Here is a 22,698-nt window from a genome sequence, read left to right as displayed (position 1 = left end):
TCTTGTGTGCATCACCACCTTTAACAAAAACCTCAAGTTACATTTATATAGCACCTATCACATCTTAGAAATGTCTCAAAGCTCCTTCTGCTGCTTGTTATCAAACTGTTAGATTATATCACATTGTAGAATATCTGAATAGTTTCCCCACCTTCTCTCCTTCAGACAGCTAAATGACTCCCTTAGAGATGCTTGTGCATGAATGTCAATACACAGAATATAATTTTGATTTAGTAGTTTGGTTAACAATCAGGGCTGGTGTGCATACAAGTTGTCAAAACTCACCAGAACATGCTCACAGTGCATATGAAGGCAGACAGATTACTGTGGTACTTCAAGGATTTTCCTGTTGCAAATTATTTTTTGAACGCTTACCATCACTTCCTCTGTGCTGAAGTAAATATCCATTCATAGAAGCAGTCATAAGTTGATGGTGACTTCCAGCTTCCGATCGCCCATACCCTTCTTGGTGATCGGATAGCGTTCCCTGGGATGATAAGTAGCTTGGGATATCTGCGGGTAAGTTTGTCTCATCTGTGAAACAACATAAATTACAATAACAGCTTTGACAACCATACAACTGCTTTAATCATTAACTCAGAATTTATAAAAACCTCCGAGTTAACATTCCTTAAAGTTCCTTTTAAGACAGATGTATAGAAAATTATTTTGGTTCGATATATTTATGTCAAATGCAGCCAATTATAGAACACATCAACAGTGATGGATTAGTACTTTGGAAGTCACTATAATCCCATTTCAAACAAAACTCTTGGTGTGTTGTATGCAATTATAATAATCTCCTCTATAGTCCTACTTTTGTACTAACTGTAAAATAACAACTTTGAAAAAGCCATTTTTTTGTAATACACTACTTTAAATTTTGAGAGTCACATGAGTAAGACTATACAAAATCATGTAATTTTTCCATTAAGGAAAATGAAGCAGCAGCAAGTTAAAAGGTTCTAAGATTCAGTATGTAAATGATCCATGCGATGCGGCACTGAGCTCTACAGACACTGGCGACTGCAGGCATGACTCTAGCACCTGCGTTAGGTTAGCTGAACTCGCGGAGGACAATGATGGGTACAAAACGATTGGCCAAAGATTCCCACTGCTGAGGAATTGGGGGAGGGAAGAAAAAGTGGGGGGGGGAGGAGAGTCAAGATTCTTGTTCCTGATCACTACTCAGTGACTCCTGCTGGAGGATGTTATGGACCATCAGTGGTGGCTGTGATTCTCCCCACAGTCAAACAGTGAACTGATACAATAGCGTGGGTCATTGCCTTCAGACGAAGAGAAAAAAAAATAAGCAAAGATGCTGGCTCTATATACTGGCTGTCGATCAGAGAAAATGTTCGGTAATGCTACAATATTACATCATGTTTCAATAAGTCATCCATGATTGACGGTCAATCTGAAAGAACTAATTTTTTTTGATTTTATCAAAAGAATGTTCAACTTCTAAAAATTCCAAAAGGTACTTTTTGTTTTCATTTTTCTTCCAAATTCACCTTTTATTTTTACAATAAAAATTCAGATGGGAAAGAAAGCTACTTTAAAGCCAATAATGTTGCTTAAGGAGCTACTGGAAGAGAAACAATATTCCTTACACTTGGGTATAAATGCTGGACATTTTGTCTCCAATGCATTCAAAATGCTGCAGTGTTGCATAACACAAAAACGAGAATACAGGTGCAAGTGATGAATTAATTACCTTGGGACCACTCATAATTTTTTTTAAAAAAGGGTGGGGGTGGGGAGTGAGAACAGGCTTAAAAAAAAATATAAAAGGGTTTATAGGAAGTTTACTAGGTCCCACGATGGCTCAGAGAAAAAAAAATTAGCCAGGATTCTCGCTCCCTATTGTTACCGGTCAAATACTCATGCCTGGAGGTGAAATGAGGACAGGATTAAGCCAGGCTGTGATCGTCCCCGTAGTTGAATAGCCTGCCATTACTTACAAGCCGAGGCCCAATCAAATGACAACCACTTCGGCGAGAGTGATTGGTATTCATGGAATTGTACTCCAGCAGGAGTCAATGCAATCAGGAAAGGAAAGGAAAGTGGAGGGGGAAGAGGGAGAAAAAGAGTGAGAATTTTAATTTGAAAATGCATATACTCTTCGTTCTATTATTCTTATTTCTACCTTCTCCCCTCAAAAGAGAGGAAGGAGAAAATAAAGATCGAACAATGTGTTTGTGTGTACAATTAGTGTTAAGTAATTGTGAGCTTACAACCACAAAGTATGTTCACACCTGTGTTTGTTACACTGCAGTCCTCACTCTTCCTTCTTGTATGGTAAATAATAACCACCCAGACTAAAGAAGTGCCAACTACACAGCAGACCACTGCTATGATTACAATTCCAATTGTAGACCATCCATCCTCTTCAAATGGTGTAGCGCTCTGTGTAGAGTCGCAGTTTGGTGTAGGAATGACATTTAGACGAATATGGCCCCGCTCAGTTCCAAGGGTATTTGACATTTCACAAGTGTACTTCCCAGCATCCTCAAGGTTGGTGTCGACAATAATCAGCAGCTGGTTTCCAGCAGCAAAAAAGTGTCTTTCTGTCACTGTTAAAGGGCTATCATCTTTGGTCCAGTTCAACCTTGGAGGGGGACTCCCAGCAGCTATGCATTGCAGAACTGCAGTTTCACCTTTTGCTACTGTTCTATCGACCAGAGGACGCACAAATGAAGGGGTTTCTGGATTAAAAGAAGTTGAGATTCTGTAATTTTTTTTTTTACACACCAGTAATTGCACATTTCTTATACAGTCAATGCCTTTTAAAAATTAACTAAATAAGAATGTATCAGCTAAACAGTAATGAAGATCACACAAGACAATCTCCTAATAATATTGAGCTCAATAATTTAAGATAAAGAAAACAAAAGACTTGCCCTGTTTTTACATAAGATAATGAAAACTACACATTTATTTATAAAACGTCTGATTACATTGGTTAAATGCTAACATTTTGTTAGGACTCACCTAGCACAGTTACTGTTGCATTGGCTGAAATGGCCCCAGCACTATTTTGAGCTGTGCAACTATAGACTCCAATGTCCTCTATTTTCACATCTACAATAAAAAATACATCGTCCTCCGGCATAACGTGCATCCTTCTCTCTCGTGCAGCAGGGAAATCGGTGCCACCATCTTTTTGCCAGGCTATCTGTGGTGTTGGATGACCAACCGCAGCACATTCTAAACGGGCCATAGCTCCTGCTCGAATAGTAAGGTCTGTTGGTGATTTTGTAAATGATGGTAACACTGCAAAGCACAAAACAAACAAAAATTATAGAAGATATTGTTTGCGTGTCTAATAAACATCTTAATTCTATACACAATCATTATTCTACTCACATCTTAACTACAAGTGAACTAATGAAATGGAAAATGCTAGAAATACACAGCATCCATAAGGAGAAGACAGGTAATGATGTTTCAGCTGTACACCTTTCAACAGAACAAATGAAATGTCACTACCCATCTTTTCTCCTCACAGATGCTGACTGACCTGTTGGAAATACACAGGTCAGTCAGCATCTGTGATATGAAACACAGGTAGTGATGTTTCATTTCTTCATTGAAAAGTGTACAGCTGAAATGTCATTTACCTGTATTTTCTCCTTATGGATGCTATGTATTTCCTGCATTTGCTATTTCATTAGTTCACTTGTAGTTAAGATGTGAGTATCATTGAGTTCCAACTGTGTATTTCCAGCATTTTCTGCTTTTATTTTAGATTTCCAGCATTTGCTTTTAGTGTGATGTTCTCTCTCAATCCCTCCAGTTCCTCACTCCACTGTGACTCATCCACTTCTGCCACTTATTTCACTAACACTGATTGCAGTATGTGGCATACAGGTAGTAGGATAATAAAGGAATAAACATGGAGCAATGCCAGATAGTTTCTCAGATTAGTGGGCAGAACACAGCACATGTTGCCACAATGGATAAAGCAGAAAATACCATCCAGGCAATTTTATGACTAAGAAAATGGCAATATAATGCAAGAGTACTATATATTAAATAGTTATTTCATTTTACTAAAATAGATAAAAATCTAAATTAACAGATAGGGAAGTTACAACAACGTAACCCAGGACACAGGATTACATCACTGTTAATACAATGATTGCCACCTGTGATGCCATGGTATTTTTAAAGAGAGTTTAGCACATTGTATTTCTACATTAATGCTATTGTTTCTATATTTTCCCTTGTCTTCATGTTCAGGTGTATAATTACATAGTAATATAGTGAAAGGCTTACAGGAATAACAGACAGGAGGAAAAAAACTAGTGATCTGAGAATACTGGTCCATGGGCATAACTGGTCAATCCAATATAAACACAATTATGTTTGGGCACATCATGAATTACTCTTAAAAAAGCACATACAGTGGTTCACAAGAATATCAGGGAAAAATGACATAAGCCAAATGCATTGTTGCCATTGAGGTTTAAAAGAACATGTAGCAATTTCAAAAACATACTGGAAAAGGGAAAAGAGTTTAGAAATAACCATTGCTTGTTGGCAAGGATTTCACTGTTACTACAAGTGTCAGCTTGGCTCAGTTGGTAGCACTCTCACCACAAGAGACAGAAGTTTGTAGATTGAAGCCCCACTCCAAGACTCTAGCACACAATCCCAGCTGACGCTCCAGTGCAGTGGGGAATGCTGCATGGCTGGAGATGTCGTCTCTTCAGATTAGACATTAAAAATGAAGGTGCCATGGTACTATTCAAAGAACCGGTGCCCTGGGCAAAATTCCTCCATCAAACATCACCAAACAGATTAACTGGTCATTCATCTAATATGCTGTTTGTGGCATCTCGTGCACAAAATGACTGCCTTGTTTGTCCACAGTTACCATATTTCAAAGTAATTCATTGCACGAGGTGTTTCAGATGTCAGATGTGCGAAGGAACTTTTCCACACTGGCTTTTGTGCACTATGAAGTGTCCAGGTGGAAAGTTTTAAATTAAATACATTTAAAACAACCAATATCTCAAGATTAACTTTCAGCTGCTCAATCACAGAATAACTTGTTGATACATACTATTCACAGTCAGCTTGGCTTTGTTAGAGTAGGATGAACCAAAGTGGTTGGAAATGACACACTGGTATTTTCCTTCACTGCTGAAATTCACATGTCGAAGACGCAGGATGGTAGTATATTCCATTACTTCGCCACCTTGAGACCGAAGATGTGCGTAGTTCTCAATTTCGGCATCATGAAGCACTTCATTATCCTTCTTCCAGGCAAACGTCATTGGTGAGTCACTACTGCTAGCTGCCGAGCAGATGAAACTCACGTTGGAATCCTTTACTGCTGCTTGGGTTTCAGGCTGTTCAATGATCTCAGGCTTGGGGAAGTCATCTGCGAGGAATCATTTATCAATAAGTTTAACCTCCGCAAAAAAAAAACATGTAACTGATGGATATCCAAGTGTACAGAAGTAATTGCACTAATTCATATATAGAGGGATGCTTTGTGCAAAGTTTGGATTAACAAAACGCTTAAGAATTATTCACATTGGCCATATATTTACCATCTTTGCTCTTAAATGATTTAGAAAATTTTAATTTGCATCATAAAATAAATTCAAAACTTACCACACACAAAGTCTTCTGATTTGATGGCAAATATACTTTTTCCTTTCAGCCACGGGGGATGGGCACAACTAGCATTAATGAATGGCTGAAATCCATTGTCTGTCACCCACTGATGCAGCCATTTTAGCTGGCAATCACAAAGAAGGCTTGTAGTGTTCAAGTGTCTGGGAGAAAGAAATGCTCAATATCATGTAAGTGAAGCAAGTCAAGACCGAAAGGAAAAAATCAAAAGGAAAGCTAAGGTCTGTAACTGAACTACACAAATAGGACTTTAGACATTAAGCTATAATGGCTTCATTGCTTTAATGCTGAATTTATTAAGAGAAATCGAAAATTTAGTTGCATCTCCATGTTATGTAAGTCACAATCATGCCACACTTACAATTCATGAAGTTTCTTCATTTGAGAAAAGGTATTGCTTTGGACAGACATAATTGCGTTATTGCTCAGATCACTGCAAAAAATAAACAGAACAAAAAAGGTATACTAATGAAATACAACACCCATCACAAGTTTTCACTACTAACATTTTTGTACATCAATAACTTTTAACTCTATTACTGTTACAACTTTACAACCAACTTATGTGATAAACAAAAATAATTAAAAGCCACAGGGGTCTTTGGCTCAGTGTTATATCTTCAGTGCTGCATCTATACACAACAATCAATACACGCTCAGTACAAAAATGATCATTTACCACTTTATCAGCAAATAAATATTAATGATTTAACTGGCTGAAGCACTCGGCACCATCGGTGCTGGAATTCCAGGATACTTACAGGTGTTCAAGTGCATCCAGGCCAGAAAATGCTTTTCTTGTGATTGACCTGATTCGGTTTCCCTGTAGTCCCCTAGAGAACAAGCATTTAACTTTGATTACAGAAAAACAGAAATATACACATTTGAATAAAATTAGGAATATTAATGGGGTCAGAAGAGTTTGTAAATTATAGGTAAATCAAGCTTTCACTTCAAGTATAAATCTTTCTATAGCCTAACAATGAGACACTCATGTTTGCAAGCAAGAGATCACAAGAACCCTTTGCAAAATAACCACTGCAGCATCATTTTGCTAACTCTTAATTGAAGATTATCAATTTGAAAACTAAAATCTGCAGTCTCACACAAACCCAATCTATTTAACAAGAAATCCAATTTTGTTGCTATACTTTAGTCTTGTTTTCTTTGCTACATGAGATAGATTTGGTAATTTTTATCTGATTATTCCAGTACAATCCTGAACCTTCAGTTTTAGGTTTTCAAAATACTGTCTGGGGTCCAAAAAAACCCCTTCAGTTCCAATAGCATCTCCAGTTGCACGGCTATGTCGGGCTGCCCTGATCAAAGCATATCCTCAGGCACGTTTACTTCCCTCATCCCAAAACAAAGTAAAGGATCCACATTACTTTCCACACCATAGGGCTCACCGAGACAGAAATGGTTTGCTTCAACATTTGAAGTTGCCTCTGATCTATCTTTGCACCTAAATTCAGGTCACATCCATGAAATATTGCACGGACTAACTAGGATGTTTTCAGTGTTCATTTAATTTAAAAAAAATAAAAGAGCACTTACAATTTCCTAAGTTTGCTCAATTCAGAGAAAGCCCCATTCATATCCTCAATAGTCCATGAGATTTCATTGTTTTTCAGGTCTCTGTTGGAGTTGGGGAAGAGGAATGGAGAGAATAAATAAGCAAATGGTTTGTAAAATATGGATTTTTAATTTCAATCTGAGTCTTGACTCAACACTATACACAGAAACACTGGAGTCTGAGAACTCCTATTTGCTTCAACTAAACCTTTTTAAGCCACCTTTAATATTAGTACAGCTAAATTCAGATCACATGCAGAAAAAATGTTATATTTAAGACCCTTAGCTTGTTCACCTATAAGCCTCTCATATCAACAAGCTATTAAAGACTACTACTGATAAATTCTGTTCTGGTCAGTGATTTATTGTTTAAATTTTAAAAATAAACTGCATAAAAGGTTTTATTGTTAGGAAAGCATTTTGAAAGTCAACAATAATCCATAGCCAGTGGTTAAAGCTACATAATCCATTTTTATTAAAGAACAGCTAGATTGAATAGGGTCTTATTAATTCTTGCAGTACAAAAACAAGTAAAAGGCCCACATGGAATTGCATTGACTTGAATTTCAATTGTCAGTGGGCTCAACTATCCTTTTCATAGCTCTAAAACTATTAGTTTCCTTTTCTGCATGGCTGGCTAGCTGAATGACCTGGGGGCCTTAGTAATCATCACCATCTCCAGCTATGCACCTGCCCTTCAATGGCCCTACGAGCATTATCCATGGGCTTCTTTGGATTTTACACTCACTAGAAGATCCATCAAGCTTTCAGAACAATACTACTTAATTAAGTTTCACTTGGCTCTTTTCAAACCCACTCAGCAACCTTTTTGTTATTTCATTAGCACCCTTGTCACAAGGTGCAGACTTGTGGATAACAATGCGAAATAAGGGCTTCCAACTATTGTACAAGTAGAACAGATGGAAAAAATGATTAGATAAAGCTAGCTGTGCAAAACTCAATCATCCTTTAGAGCAAAGACATTTTCGTGCAGCCATAGACTGAACCTCAAGTAAAAAATTCCAAAGGAACGGGCACGCGATATAACTCATTTTCTTTGCTCCATTTCTACTGTCGGGTGGATTTGACAGCAAAAAAGTCTTGACATTCACCATTGCGCAGTGACACTGTTGGCCTGTACAGTGGACCTGACCCAAGTGCCAGCTGATTATATGTTTCCACTACCAGCATCCAGCAGTTGTAAGCAGCCAGCAACATTTCTTCACAAGGAATGTTTTAGTACCACCACCGCCTAACCCTGAATCTTGGCTGCCCAAGCATAGGGTTGTGTATTTTAGAGTTGCCGACAATGGCAAAAATGCAGTCAGATAAAACCCTGTTAACAGCGTATCAGAAGACAATATAGACATGTTCCCATAAAGAAAAAGGATGGCACTGCCAATTCTAGAGCCCCCTGGATGACAAGGAGCATACAAGATAAGATAAAGCAAAAAAGGGAAGTTTATGTCAGACACCAAGAGCTCAATACTGCAGAAGGCCTAGAGGAGTATAAAAAGTGCAGGGGTGAAATTAAAAAGGAAATTAGGAAAGCAAAGCGAGAGCATGAAAAAATACTGGCAAGTAAAATTAAGGAAAACCCAAAAATGTTTCATAAATACATAAAGATCAAGAGCATAACTAAGGAAAGAATAGGGTCTATTAGAGACCAAAAAGGTAACCTATGCGTGGAGGCAGAAGATGTGGGTACGGTTCTTAATGAATACTTCGCGTCTGTCGTCAAAAAAGAGGGGGACGATGCAGAGATTGTAGTTAAGGAGGTGGAGAGTGAAATGTTGGATGGGATAAACAGTGAGAGAGGAAGTATTAAGGGGTTTAGCATCTTTGAAAGTAAATAAATCACCAGGCCTAGATGAAATGTATCCCAGGCTGCTAAGAGAAGCAAAGGAGGAAATAGCAGAGGCTCTGACCATCATTTTCCAATCCTCCCTGACTACAGGCATGGTGCCGGAGGATTGGAGGACTGCTAACATTATGCCGTTTTTTAAAAAGGGAGAAAGAGATAGACCGAGTAATTATAGGCCAGTCTAACCTCGGTGGTGGGCAAATTATTGGAATCGATTCTGAGGGACAGCTTAAATCGTCACTTAGAAAGGCACGAGTTAATCAAGGACAGTCAGCGTGGATTTGTTAAGGAAAGGTCGTGTCTGACTAACTTGATTGAATTTTTTGGGTAGATAACAAGAAGGGTCGATGAGGGTGACGCGATTGATGTAGTGTACATGGATTTTAGCAAGGCTTTTGACAAAGTCCCATATGGCAGACTGGTCAAAAAAGTAAAAGCCCATGGGATCCAAGGGAAAGTGGCTGGTTGGATCCAAAACTGGCTCAGTGGCAGGAAGCAAAGGGTAATGGTTGACGGGTGTTTTTGCAACTGGAAGGCTGTTTCCAGTGGGGTCCCACAAGGCTCAGCACTAGGTCCCTTGCTTTTTGTGATATATATTAATGATTTGGACTTGAATGTGGGGGGCTTGATCAAGAAGTTGGCAGATGATACAAAAATTGGTCGTGTGGTTGATAGTCAGCAGGAAAGCTGTAGACTGCAGGAAGATATCAATGGACTGGTCAGGTGGGCAGAAAAGTGACAAATGGAATTCAATCCAGAGAACTGTAAGATAATGCATTTGGGAGGGCAAACAAGGCAAGGGAATATACAATAAATGGGAGGATACTGAGAGGTGTAGAGGAAGTGATGGACCTTGGAATACATGTCCTCAGATCCCTGAAGGTAGCAGGACAGGCAGGTAAGGTGGTTAAAAAGGCATGCGGGATATTTTCTTTTATTAGCTGAGGCATAGAATATAAAAGCAGGGAGGTTATGCTAGAACTGTATAAAACATTGGTTAGGCCACAGCTTGAGTACTGTGTACAATTCTGGTCACTACATTACAGGAAAGATATGATTGCACTAGAGAGGGTACAGAGGAGATTTACAAGGATGTTGCCAGGACTGGAGAATTTTAGCTATGAGAAAATATTGGATAGCCTGGGTTTTTCTTCGTTCAAACAAAGGAGGCTGAGGGGAGATTTAATTGAGGTATATAAAATTGTGACAGGACTAGATAGAGTGGATAGGGAGGACCTATTTCCCTTAGCAGAGGGGTCAGTGACCAGGGGGCATAATGTAATTGGTAGAAGGATTAGATGGGAGCTTAGGAGAAATTTTTTCACCCCGAGGGTGGGGGGGGTCTGGAACTCACTGCCTGAAAAGGTGGTAGAGGCAGAAAACCTCCATTCAAGTGCACATCCAAGTACTTTTTAAATGAAGTGCCGTAACCTACAGGGCTACGGACCAAGTGCTGGAAAGTGGGATTAGGCTGGATAACTCTTTTTCGGCCGGCACGGACACGACGGGCCGAATGGCCTCCTTCTGTGCAGTAATTTTCTATGATGGATGCAAACACAATGAAAATATCATGGTTGAAGTTCCAAGTATAACTGTACCACAACATACAAAGTTTATGAACAGAAAGCCTATTTCTTGGCACTGAAGGGTTTTTCTACTTGAAAACAGTTGCTATTAACAAAAAACTGTAAAGATGAACCAGACTTGTAGTATAAATCACCACAAGCAGAAGAAAACAGACTAGCAAATGTAAGTTGAAATAAACACTCGTGTTTAACCCATACACCACTGATTTATTTTAGTTTCCCATAAAAACAAACACACATATATAAAACGTACAAGCTGTGCAAGCTGGGAAGTCCTCCAAAGGCACCATCAGCAATGTAGCTCACTTGGTTGTTTCCTATATACAGCAGTCCAAGGAGGTTCAGGCCAACGAAGCTGGAATCTTCTAGACGGGTTAACTCATTGAATGAAAGATCTCTGTCGATGGGAAAAATAAATTTAGCATTGCAAACAGGAAACACAACTACAAAGATTCATACCTGTTGTATTTAAGTAATTTCAAATCAAGTATTTCCCCAATGGTTCAGCAAGTTTAAATTGTGACCAGCTAGGCCATACAAACCAGGAAGGTATCAGGTTTGATCCCTGGTCTGTTCAGAATGATCAAATCTCACCTGGGGTGGCAGCGGGGTCTTAGAATTGGAAGGGGCAGAGTTATTGCTGATTGCTATTCAGTGGCCCCTGCTGGTAGTGCGTGTCTGGACACCAGGTGAGGACATTTTAAGCTTAGCTACGGAGGCTTCCCTCCTCTCCACCCCATCCCAACTGTCAGCTGGCCTGCAGATATTTACTGTCTAGGATTACACATGATTATGGCCAACTGTGGAATGTTCTCAGGAAAGAACTTGGAGAAAATTGTCAAGAGAAAAAAAAAACTCAAAAATTGAGCTATCCCAGCAGCAATCTAGCAGTGTCTAATTGACAAAATTAAGTACAATTGTTTTCTTTAAATCTCTGCACAGCTACAACTACTCAACTTTAGGTAGTCAACTATACACTTGGGTCTGTTTTGTATTGTAGTAGCAGTGAGCCAGAAAGCTAATAGGAGGCTTTCGCTTCAAGGCTCACTGCTAGAATACATTCTAAATTGCCCCAAGAGAGACCTGAGAGTTTAATTCATTCCAGCTCACAGAGGAATTGGAAAGCTGCTTTTATATTGTTCTTCTGATTCGGAATCCAGGAGCCAGCTCCTGGCATTATACTGTTCAATCAATTTTCCGTAGCATGGCAGCAAACTTGTGGACCCAGTTTTATCAGGTACTGGAATCCAAATTAAAATAATATATAAGCATCTTAAGATGACAGGTGATTTCCAGGCAGAGGTGAGAAGAAACAACCCAAGTATTAACATGAGATTCAGGGTTATTAGAAATGCACCAAGGGAATACTGTGCATAGGTGGGCTAGATAGACTGACGGTCTTTTCCTGCCTGGAACTGTTACTATGGTCTTTGCACTGGCAACAGTCTCCATTTAAATAAAGGCAAATTATACAGGTTATGTGAAACATAGTATAAAGTGTGCTGTAATTTTACACCTACTCCACACACTAGATTACTGTAGGACAAATACCACAATATATCCTGGTTAATGACTGGCGCTCTCATTGGAATGCTTGTTTAAAGTGAACAGCTATGAAATCCCATGGGTGGCGAGTCCTCGTGCTCACAGTACCATCCAACACTGACATCCCCACAGGGGTTTGCAGGGTCAGTGGGAGAGCATCCTATTTACATGGGGCTGGTGAGTGAAAGGATGACTGGGGTGCTACTTTGGCACCCACTTTCCCCATGCCAGCAGTAATTCTGCTCGGCTCCTGTCTGCAAAGGTTTTGGGGGGGCGGGGGCGGGGGCGGGGAGGAGAAAAAAAAAGCGCTGCCCAGGTCTCCTTCCCACCCAATCCCCAGCACTGCTCTAAAAAGTCCCTGACAAAGGGGGTGAATCCAAGAATTTTTTTTTTTAAATCCTTCTTTAGGAGGTCCAAGCCACTTGCTAGTCAATATTCAGCAATAGCCCTGATTCTCCAACCTGTGCTCCCTTTGGGCATGGCTTCCATGCTGGAATGTGGGAGTGCTGAATGTACCATTGAACTACAAGTTAGTGAATTACAGTATGTGGACAATAATAGACAGAAAACCGCTTCCCAAACTGAATATCAAATACAAATGAAATAGATTTGATTTGTTCCATACAAAATTCACAGTAATATTTTCTTCCTTTGGATTTTTGAGCTGCTATTCTATTTGGAGGCTATGTGGAGCAATACAATGTACAAATAGTGCATTGACAGCACCTGTAGGAATACAGACAGGAAAAACAAAACCAGTTCACTGTTACTTCAGTGCCATGTTAACAGAAATCTGCCTGATTCTATTTAAATTGGCAAGGGCAAATGTTGATCAAGCAGGCAATCGCCTTCGAATTCAATCAGATATTTAATATATTGAAGTTACATAGAAATACGTAGAAGTTGCAACACAGAAACAGGCCATCATCAACGTGAAGTGCTGCCTTTAATGTCCTGTGAACCTGTAGCCCCAAATCCCTCTGCTTTTCCACAGGACTGAGCCTACTTCCATTCTAAGTATAGTTACTGCTTTTTTTTTTAAACCAAATGCATCACCTCTCACACTGAATTCCATCTACCACTTTTCAACCCATTTGCCTATCTTATTAACATCCCATTGCAGCTTCCTTTGGCCTTCCAAAGAATTAACTGTACCTCCTATTTTGGTATCTGCATCAACATCACTTCCTTCAGGCCTATATCCCAATCATTTATACACAGGTGAACAGAAGTAGCCCCAGAACTGAACCCCATGAGATACCACTGCCCACTTCCAAATATTCTGGAAAAAATGCCCTTAACTGCTACTCTCCATTTTCTCCCTTCTAATCAATTTTGAGCCCAGTTTGCTATCCTCCCTTTAATTCCATACCCATTAATTTTCTTTAGTAATCTCCCATGTGATACTTTGTCAAAGGCTTTCCTAAAGTCTATATACTGTACATGCACTGCATTTTCCCCATTTACTATGTCTGTTACCTTCTCAAAGAATTTGATGAGGTTTGTCAAGCAAGATCGTCCTTTTGAAATCCGTGGTGGCTACTTCCAACTATTTTCTCTAAATCTAGATATGTGGTAATTTCATCCCTAATTAAAGACCCTAAAATTTCCTCCACCAACAGATGTTAAGCTAATTAGCCCTATAATTGCCTGGATTAGGCCTGTCTCCCCTTTTCTGAATTGGTAAAACATAGCCATGCTCCAGTCCTCCAGCACACACACAAGAGTCCTGAAATTATAATTTTTAGGGCCTCTGCAATTTCCTCCCTCATCTCCCTCAGGATCCTAGGATGTATCCTGTCAGATCCTAGTGCGCTCTCTCCCTTCTGGCACATTGCTGATGAAGAAATCTTTCTTGATCATTTGCAAGAATCAAGGCCAGTTTCCTATGCATTGCAGGAAAGTTATAGCATTGCTCTTATTCCATATGTAATGATGCACATGGAGGGTCTGTATAGTTCGGGTGCAGGAAAGTATTTAACATCAAACCTCCTCTTATAATTCAGATTTGAGAAAACATTCATGCAAAAGCCACAGATCTGGCAAAGCACTAAGGGGCCAGATCAAACCAAAAAGAATCTACTCTTCCCGAATGGCCATATGATTGTGATTAGCATTTTCTCCCACCCGAGAAGTCAGGAAACATTTAAAAAATTGTAACAAAGGCTTCATCTTCTGGGATTGCATGTCACCGAGTTATTGTGGAACCTTCATTTCATGGAATACAATTACAAAAATACTCTTCAGAACCACAATATTCAATTTGCTATTAGGAAGTATTATAAATTCTATCATGGTGGCAATCGGGAAACAGTTTAAGATTGACTTCTTGAAGAAGAAACAGGCCAGTTGACTAGAATGGCTCAGTCTCTGGGCTCAAAGGGTTGTATGATGCTAGGGACACTGCTGAAACTGTTGGAACAACTTAGGGACCCATTTTTCTTCTAAATTGTCATTGTTCTCTTCACAAATTTTTAGAAATGTTGTATTTAGTTACAGATCTTAATATATCAAATATTTTGCACAAGCTGAATAGTGACAGTGATAAAGGTGTTGTAAAGGTGATACATTTCTTACATCATCCCCATTTCTGAAGATTTTGTTCTCTAGTTTCATTAAGCCCCACCACATTTCCTAACTAAAATGATGTGGAGGCTACCCATTCCCAGGCTTTTGCTCATGTTACTTGACTGACTGCTCAACAGTGGTATGGGTTCATTCACTATATCTCCCAAATGATACAACAGAGGCTGGAAACTGCACTGTGGATTGTGAAGAATCCTTTATTTACTGCTCCATGCAGTGTCATTTTAGTTTATCAACACATTGCCTGCTTTGCTACATAATATAAATATTACTATCAACATACTTTTGAGACTCACTGTACCTCAACAATTAGATTGAAGATACTATACAAAGCAGCCAAATCCTGCAACAAAATAGTCAACTGTAACAAACAATGTGCTGGAAAACAGTTGTGTGTCTTCTGTGTATTAGCTGCATCATGGATGAGCAGATGTTAACTGGAAAAGTTGACAATTTTCTAACAGCATATACCTTTCCAAATTATTTCTACTTGAAATTTCAACATTCCACCAGAATTAGTTTTGCAGCATTGTTTTAGTTTCTCTTTATATTTTAAGGAACAGCAGTCTGAAGGTTTTGCAAAATCAAACATAATTAGTTAACTTCCTTGTGATAACAAAATGCAATAATCAAGATATTTAAAGATAAAATGCAAATTCAAACAACAAAATGCAAAAGTGATGTTTGATATTATTTCCTGGTTAGCAACTGCATTTTTTTCCCCCTGTGAATGTGCAACGATTGCATTTTAACATTTAGTGCTTTAGTGGGGAAGGGGTTTGGACAACAGTTACCAAATTGGTTGACCTTTGTTCTCAAGGTTTATCAAGTCATCTGAATCCTTTGATTAGATTGTCACTGCTATTATTCAAAGGGTATCTGTTATCCAAGTAACTCATTTCTAGACACTTCTTACCAAAGGCCACTACAAAATATGTAACTTCACTAAAAAAGAACTTGCCTTTATACACCCCCTCATCACATCTTGGGATGCCCCAAAGTGCTTTAGAACCAATGGCTTACTTTTGAAGTGCAATAACTGTTATTTAGGCAAACGCGGCAGCCAACTGCACAAAGCAAAGTTCCACAAAAAGCAAATGAGATGGATGGCCAGTTAATTTGTTTTTGATGGTGTTAGTTGAGGGAGGAATGTTGCCCATGAAATCAGGAAAACTTCCTGCTTTTCTTCTAACAATGCCAAGGGTCTTTTATATTCATCTGAGCAAGTAGGTGATGCCTTGTTAAATGCAAAATACAAACCATTGCATGATTGGTATAAGTTTTTCAGCTAGATACCTAGTTGTTCATCATATTTTACATATTATAGGGTATTAAGTTACTGCTAATCTGATTTGAATTGACAGCTATAAAATTAAAAGAAAAAAACAAACAAATCTCATCCACAGCACAACAAACAGGTCACTTGAAGTTTTAAAAAGAAATCTCCCATCTTACCTTTCATAAGAAATATTGCTTTGGTCATAGCCATAAAAGCTTTGTTGTGAAAAAAACTCTCAAAACACAAAGCTAACGTTTTGGCATGATGTCTACACTGAAACTGGAATGGAATAAAAGCTACTCACAGCTCACTGAGTTTCTGGCAGAATTCCCAGGCATCTGGGTTGATCCTGTTGATGGCATTCTGGCTGAGGTTGAGTTGCTGCAACATCAGCAAGCCATATAACCATCCTTTGGTTACTTCTGTCAAATTGTTAAAATCGAGTTGTCTGGAGAAAAAACATTTTAAAAACGAAAACATTAGCTTACATTATCCTGAAAAATAGGGTTTAATTACTACTTTTACCGGTTTGTTACAAAGTTAAAAAGCTTGGCAAAGGCAATTTAAAAGATCGAGGCCATGTGGCTGGATTCTCTGGAATGAGTGTCAATTGCCAAAGCTGCGAGGCCAAAAAGGTAGAAAGCAGCTCATTTTATAAACAAGTTTTTACATATTTTGCTGAACAAGTACTTCTTTAAATAAAACTTTTTGGTTAAAACTCGAATGAAGCAGATCCATAACTTATGAACATCTGAACACAAAATCTTTTCTGGAATCGAAGATTCACAAATCAATTCTATTTTGGGCTTACCAACTGTTCATACAAAAACCTTACTAAATAATTAAAAACAGTTCTCACAAGATCTCGATGTTGCTCAGTCCCCAGAAAGCTCCATCCATGAGTTTATTAATGCCATTTCTTTGCAATTTAAGAGATTTCAATGCACCAAGTCCTTGAAATGTAAGGCCATCCACTTTTTTAATCTTGTTGCGGCTGAGTTCCCTGCAACAACAAACAATAAAAGACCGGTTTTGCAGAGCAACAGATTTTTCAATGTTAAACAAAGTTGCAAAAGGTTTGGTGGGGGGGGGAAGAGCAGAATGAGTATTTAAAATCAGAAATACTGATGTATAAATGCAATGGAGAAATTTGCTACTTTTTTTGTAATTTTGTTACAAAATGAACTTACAAGTGCTGAAGATGTGACAGCTTAAACATCTTGGAAGGAATAGCTGAAATTTTGTTCCGGTTTAATTTTAGGACTTGAAGTGTGTTGGAAAGATTATCAAAGCAACCAGGATCCAGAGAAGTTATTTTGTTATTGTTGATGTATCTAAACAATAACACACCAAGGTTAGTTATCTGTAAAACTATTCTGAAGACATTTGTAGAAGTGTTCATTGAGCAAGTCTAATCTGATTTGTCAGGCTAGTCATTGCTTCTCCCCCCCCCACCCCACCCCCCAAAAATGTCAAAAATACAGAAGTCACTTCATTCATAAAATAAACATCCAAAATCTTTGGTTCAATCACCCAGTCTGGGCTGAGTTAACCGATTCCTGCCCAGGTGACAGCAAGGTCACTACAATTGACCTAGGATTAGAGAGGAAAAAAAAATCAGCCAGCGTTCCCACTCCAGCTGGTCTCCATCAAGTGACTCCTGCTGGAAGATGAGAAGACTGAGCTCAGCTGTAATGCACCCCTCCTTCCCCATAAGTTAAAATGCTTGCCAACAATCATGATATGAAGAATGGCCATTTAAGCACGGTAGAGAAGGGCAACCGGCACCCAAAATACGCTCCAGCATGAGCAGTACCCTTGAAAATTGACAGAAAAATTTTAGCTGGGAAAGAAATAAATCATACATCATGTTTACTGGACAAGTGAGCATATTAAACTCAACTCACCGAAAAGGTCTGTTTTATCACCACATTCTACTCAATGGGAAAAATGGAAGTATATACAGCAAGTTACCATCACAATAAAATCTCTCTTCCCTTCATTTACATTAATGCATGAAGTACCATCTATAGTGATATTGTAAACCATCAAGATAGTCTACTCTTGTTAATTTAAAGTCAATTTTTAAATCAAAGAAAATTTGAATTAAGCAACTTAAAATTATGAGATCATGTATCATAACTTGGTTAACAATGCTTCTGTAAAAAAAATCATAATCTGCATTTTAGCAACTCTAATTGTGCATGATCTAGGAAATCATATTTCACTACAATCCAGTATACAAGTCTCATCTTCATAAAGGTACGTGAACCATAAACTCTAGAGAAGTGAGAGAGATTTTAACATCCAGCTGACAGAAAGATCGCAGGCATGACATTTATACTGATGCAATAAATATAATACCAGAGATGCTCTACACTAATTCTCAACTTTGCTAATCCCTTCACCAGCAAACCACAATTTGCTATTTAAACTTGCTTACAATGTAAACTTCAGCCAGGCCTGTGACTCATTTTTCAACCAACTCTTCAAGGATTGTTCAATAACCTATTTATGTCACAGAACTGCTTCCATGTGATTGGATAACTGCGTGGGAAGTTCCCCAAAGTAAGGGGAAGATCATTATGAAATTGCAATGCATTTTCATTTCAGCTCCTCTATTTTCATTGCCCTCCTCTAACTTTACTGCCCTCCTGTCATGCCAAAACCTCTCCCTTCATATACTACCTTATCCATATTCACGGCAACCGCCTTGCCATCTTCTGTGGCCTCTACTAATATGACCCTCCTTAAACCAACCCTTCCTAATATCTCCTTCTTTGGCTTGGCATATATATTTTTTCTGATAATGGCAAAGAGACTTGGGACATTATTCTACGTTAAATGCACAAAATGAGTTCCATTTGTTGTTGTGGCTACTGTTTATATTTACCATTTCTGGCAGTTGTTGCTGGAGGAATCTCGGGAAGCATTCTTCCAAGGGAGATTGGGGGCATGATTTTGACCGAGCTGGGATATGGGGGGGGGGGGGGGGGGGGATGGGAAACCCGAAAGTACGGGTTTTCTGGACGTCCTTACGATTTTGTCGGTTTGCTGGCCGACTGGCCGGCCTGATTGACAGGCTGGCCTCAGTTGGACGGGAGAGCAACCAGGGAGAGAATGTGAAAAGTTAAGTCTTCAGGTAAGTCTTTGATTGTATGGATTGGGGGTTGAGGGGCGCGGTACACAGGACACTGATGGGCATGGGGGGGGGGGGGGGGGGGGGGGAAAGAGAGGAGCCAGTCATGGGTGGAGGGATGAGAATGTCAGGATCAGGGTCATTGTGGGGATCCTCAATCGTTGGGTGCCGGGGGGGTGGTCATCGCGGGGATCCGCGATTGTTTGGGGAAGGGGGGGGGGGGGGGGGGGGGGGCGCTGCGGGTAAGATTGTTGGGCCTGTGGGAAGCACTCCTGCTCCTCTGAGCCCACAAGCTGTGCCAGAAAGGCACTTAGTTGCAGTGTTAGGCCTTCTCGCCTCCTCTCATGCGTCATGAAGGAGGAGGCCAGGGAATCCCGGCCCCCAGGGGTAGAAATCGCAAATACTTTCAAAATGGAGGCCAGCAGACTCCTTGAAAGGTTTTAGTGACCAACCCGCTTCCTGAAAGTGGGTTGGTTACCCGCCCCGGTGAAAACCGGAAATGGGCATGTTGGAGGCAAGTCTGAAATGGTTGCGATTTTCAGTGCCCCCCACTCCCAACCCACCCGTTTTTCAATGTTAAAATCGTGCCCTTGGTGCCTTCAACAGGATTTGTACTTTTAAAGGCAGCCCTGTAAAGTAAATACGGTCCTACATTTTGACAAGTTAGGTAAAAAGGCTCCCTTAATATTTAAAAGTTTTGTCTGCTTAATTTGATGTGCTACCTGTCTGCTAAAGCACAATTCCTTCAACACGACTACCAGAAAACACCTTTCAAACTACCTGAATATACTTACAGATATCGAAGTTGTAGAGGAGGGAATATTTTCAGTTTAAAAATGTGATTGTTACTGAGATCCAGTGTTTCCATGGACTTAAATGGTGCCAGTTGTTCAGGTAGTACCTCAACAATTTTGTTATTAGACCTGCAGAGAAAATAAAATCAGTTAAACAAAAACTACTTTGAAGAGGAAATCTGAGAGGTGTTCAAAATTATGAGATGTTTTAATAGTAAATCATAAAATACTACTTCCATTGGTCAATGAGCCAATAGCTAGATGGCATAACCTCAAATCATCAAAAGATCAAAAGGATAGGTTAGGAGAATTTTTTTTGTTATTTTACAGCACAGGGTTGTTAAGACATGGAATGCCCTATCAGAAGCAGTGGTGTAAATAGCATGCATAATAGCTTTTAAAAAGAGAAACGGTTAATATTTGAAAGACAAATATTTAAAGTTATAAGAGGGTAGGGTAATGAGATTAAGTGAACAGCTCTTTGATAATGCCGGCACAGGCACGGTGGTCCAAATGGCCTCCTCCTGCGTGAGTGTACAAAAGACTTGAGTTTATATTTTTTTTAAATTTGTTCATGGGATGTGGGCATCGCTGGCAAGGCCAGCATTTATTGCCCATCCCTAATTGCCCTTGAGGTGGTAGTGAGCCGCCTTCTTGAACCGCTGCAGTCCGTGTTGTGAAGTTTCTCCCATACTGCAATAAGGTAGGGAGTTCCAGGATTTTAACCCAGCGACGATGAAGGAACGACGATATATTTCCAAGTTGGGATGGTGTGTGACTTGGAGGGGAACGTGCAGGTGGTATTGTTCCCATGTGCCTGCTGCCATTGTCCTTCTAGGTGGTAGAGGTCGCGGGTTTTGGAAATGCTGTCGAAGAAGCCATGACGAGTTGCTGCAGTGCATCCTGTAGATGGTACACACTGCAGCCACGTTGCGCCGGTGGTGAAGGGAGTGAATGTTTAGGGTGGTAGATGGGGTGCCAATCAAGGCGGGCTGCTTTGTCCTGGATGGTGTCGAGCTTCTTGAGTGTTGTTGGAGCTGCACTCATCCAGGCACACTCCTGACTTGTGCCTTGCAGATGGTGTAAAGGCTTTGGGGAGTCAGGAGGTGAGTCACTTGCCGCAGAATACCCAGCTTCTGACCTGCTCTTGTAGCCACAGCATTTATGTGGCTAGCCCAATTAAGTTTCTGGTCAATGGTGACCCCCAGGATGTTGATGGTGGGGATTCGGCGATGGTAATGCCATTGAATGTCAAGGGTAGGTGGTTAGACTCTCTTGTTGGAGATGATCATTGCCTGGCGCAAATGTTACTTGCCACTTATCAGCCCAAGCCTGGATGTTGTCCAAGTCTTGCTGCATACGGGCACGGATTACTTCATTATCTGAGGGGTTGCGAATGGAACTGAATATTGTGCAATCGTCAGCGAACATCCCCATTTCTGACCTTATGATGGAGGGAAGGTCACTGATGAAGCAGCTGAAGATGGGTGGGCCAAGGAAACTGCCTTGAGGAACTGATAGCCGTATCATATCTCAAACTTTCCAAAACAACGATGAACAACTTTGAAGTGTAGGCAATGATGGGAGCCATTTTGTGCACAGAAAAATCCCAACAGCAAATTTAGATGAATGACTAAATTAATCTGTTATTAGATGGTATTGTTTGAGAGAAGAACATTAGCCAGCACATTCTCTGCTCCTCTTCTAATGTTGTCATGAGATCTTTAACGTCCACCTGGGCAGGCTCAATGTCTCATCTGAAGAACAGCAACTCTCACTGCGTAGCAGTTATTCATTATTGCATTGCAGTGTTGACCTAGCTTATGTGTCTGGTTAGAGGCTTGAATCCACAAGAGGTGAGGTGAGACTGCTACCAACGGAGTCAACTTACAAATCTGGAGATGTATAAGCGAGGAAAAGTAAATACTGTCTGCATCTTGGGCTATAACTATCTTTTACCAACTCAAGCATCTCTGGATGAGCATGAAAGCCCGCCCCAAATACTGACTGTGCAGCTTTGTTATTGAAACTTACCCATAACTACAGTTATTGGGAATTATTTTAAAAGTGTGACGCTGAAAGGACATTCAAATAATTTTTATTACAGTTTATACCAAATGCCCAAACTATGGCATTATGGATGATCAGTAAAGGACATCAGCTAGAAAACTGTACTGTTTCCACTACTTAAAATTTACATAACTAAATACTTCTAAAACTTGCACACAGTTTATGGATGTTAAATCTGCGATTTATTTATAGAGGGAGTCTATTTATACTAATATAAGCAAGCAAAGTGCAACACTGACTCAATATATTCAGTACACTCTAAGGGTTATAGTTGGAATTTACTTCCACTTTTTAAATTCAGTTCTACTGGCAAGCATTAGCTTCAGATGTAGTTGTCATTTTTATGAAAATTACATTGTACGCTAAATATGTCCATTAACGATAAGTTAGTTTCAAAATTCTGACATACTAATGTGCTAAAATTATACCTTTCAAAATAAGTGTTTTGATTTAATACCAGCATTTAAGCTTATGAATATCCGCTTTCCCAGTCCTATACACAACACAAATTTCTTCCTCTCTCCTCCAACCTGCTGAGTGTGACAGGTTGATTGTTTACTTTGTATTACCGCTAAACTGAACCATGAAAGACTAACTTTTACACAATACAA

The 22,698-nt window shown here is 39.6% G+C and overlaps 1 protein-coding gene across 2 annotated transcripts in view; it reads right to left on the bottom strand.

Annotated features, from left to right (window-relative positions):
• The window catches only part of lrig3 (leucine-rich repeats and immunoglobulin-like domains 3), a 68,227-nt gene that overhangs the window by 3,994 nt on the left and 41,535 nt on the right, over positions 1 to 22,698 (bottom strand). For both annotated transcript variants that reach the window (XM_067999397.1, XM_067999398.1), the window contains 13 exons: positions 20,018 to 20,146; positions 17,275 to 17,418; positions 16,944 to 17,087; positions 16,389 to 16,532; positions 10,928 to 11,071; positions 7,207 to 7,287; positions 6,411 to 6,482; positions 6,011 to 6,082; positions 5,629 to 5,792; positions 5,072 to 5,392; positions 2,995 to 3,276; positions 2,259 to 2,708; positions 376 to 534 (listed from right to left, as the gene is read on the bottom strand). In XM_067999397.1, coding sequence (XP_067855498.1) covers positions 376 to 534; positions 2,259 to 2,708; positions 2,995 to 3,276; positions 5,072 to 5,392; positions 5,629 to 5,792; positions 6,011 to 6,082; positions 6,411 to 6,482; positions 7,207 to 7,287; positions 10,928 to 11,071; positions 16,389 to 16,532; positions 16,944 to 17,087; positions 17,275 to 17,418; positions 20,018 to 20,146 — 2,306 coding nt within the window. The remainder of the gene's footprint in view (positions 1 to 375; positions 535 to 2,258; positions 2,709 to 2,994; positions 3,277 to 5,071; positions 5,393 to 5,628; positions 5,793 to 6,010; positions 6,083 to 6,410; positions 6,483 to 7,206; positions 7,288 to 10,927; positions 11,072 to 16,388; positions 16,533 to 16,943; positions 17,088 to 17,274; positions 17,419 to 20,017; positions 20,147 to 22,698) is intronic.

The sequence above is a fragment of the Heptranchias perlo genome, chromosome 18 (assembly GCF_035084215.1).
Source record: "Heptranchias perlo isolate sHepPer1 chromosome 18, sHepPer1.hap1, whole genome shotgun sequence".
NCBI lineage: Eukaryota > Metazoa > Chordata > Chondrichthyes > Hexanchiformes > Hexanchidae > Heptranchias > Heptranchias perlo.
This window is presented reverse-complemented; position numbering and strand designations above follow the sequence as displayed.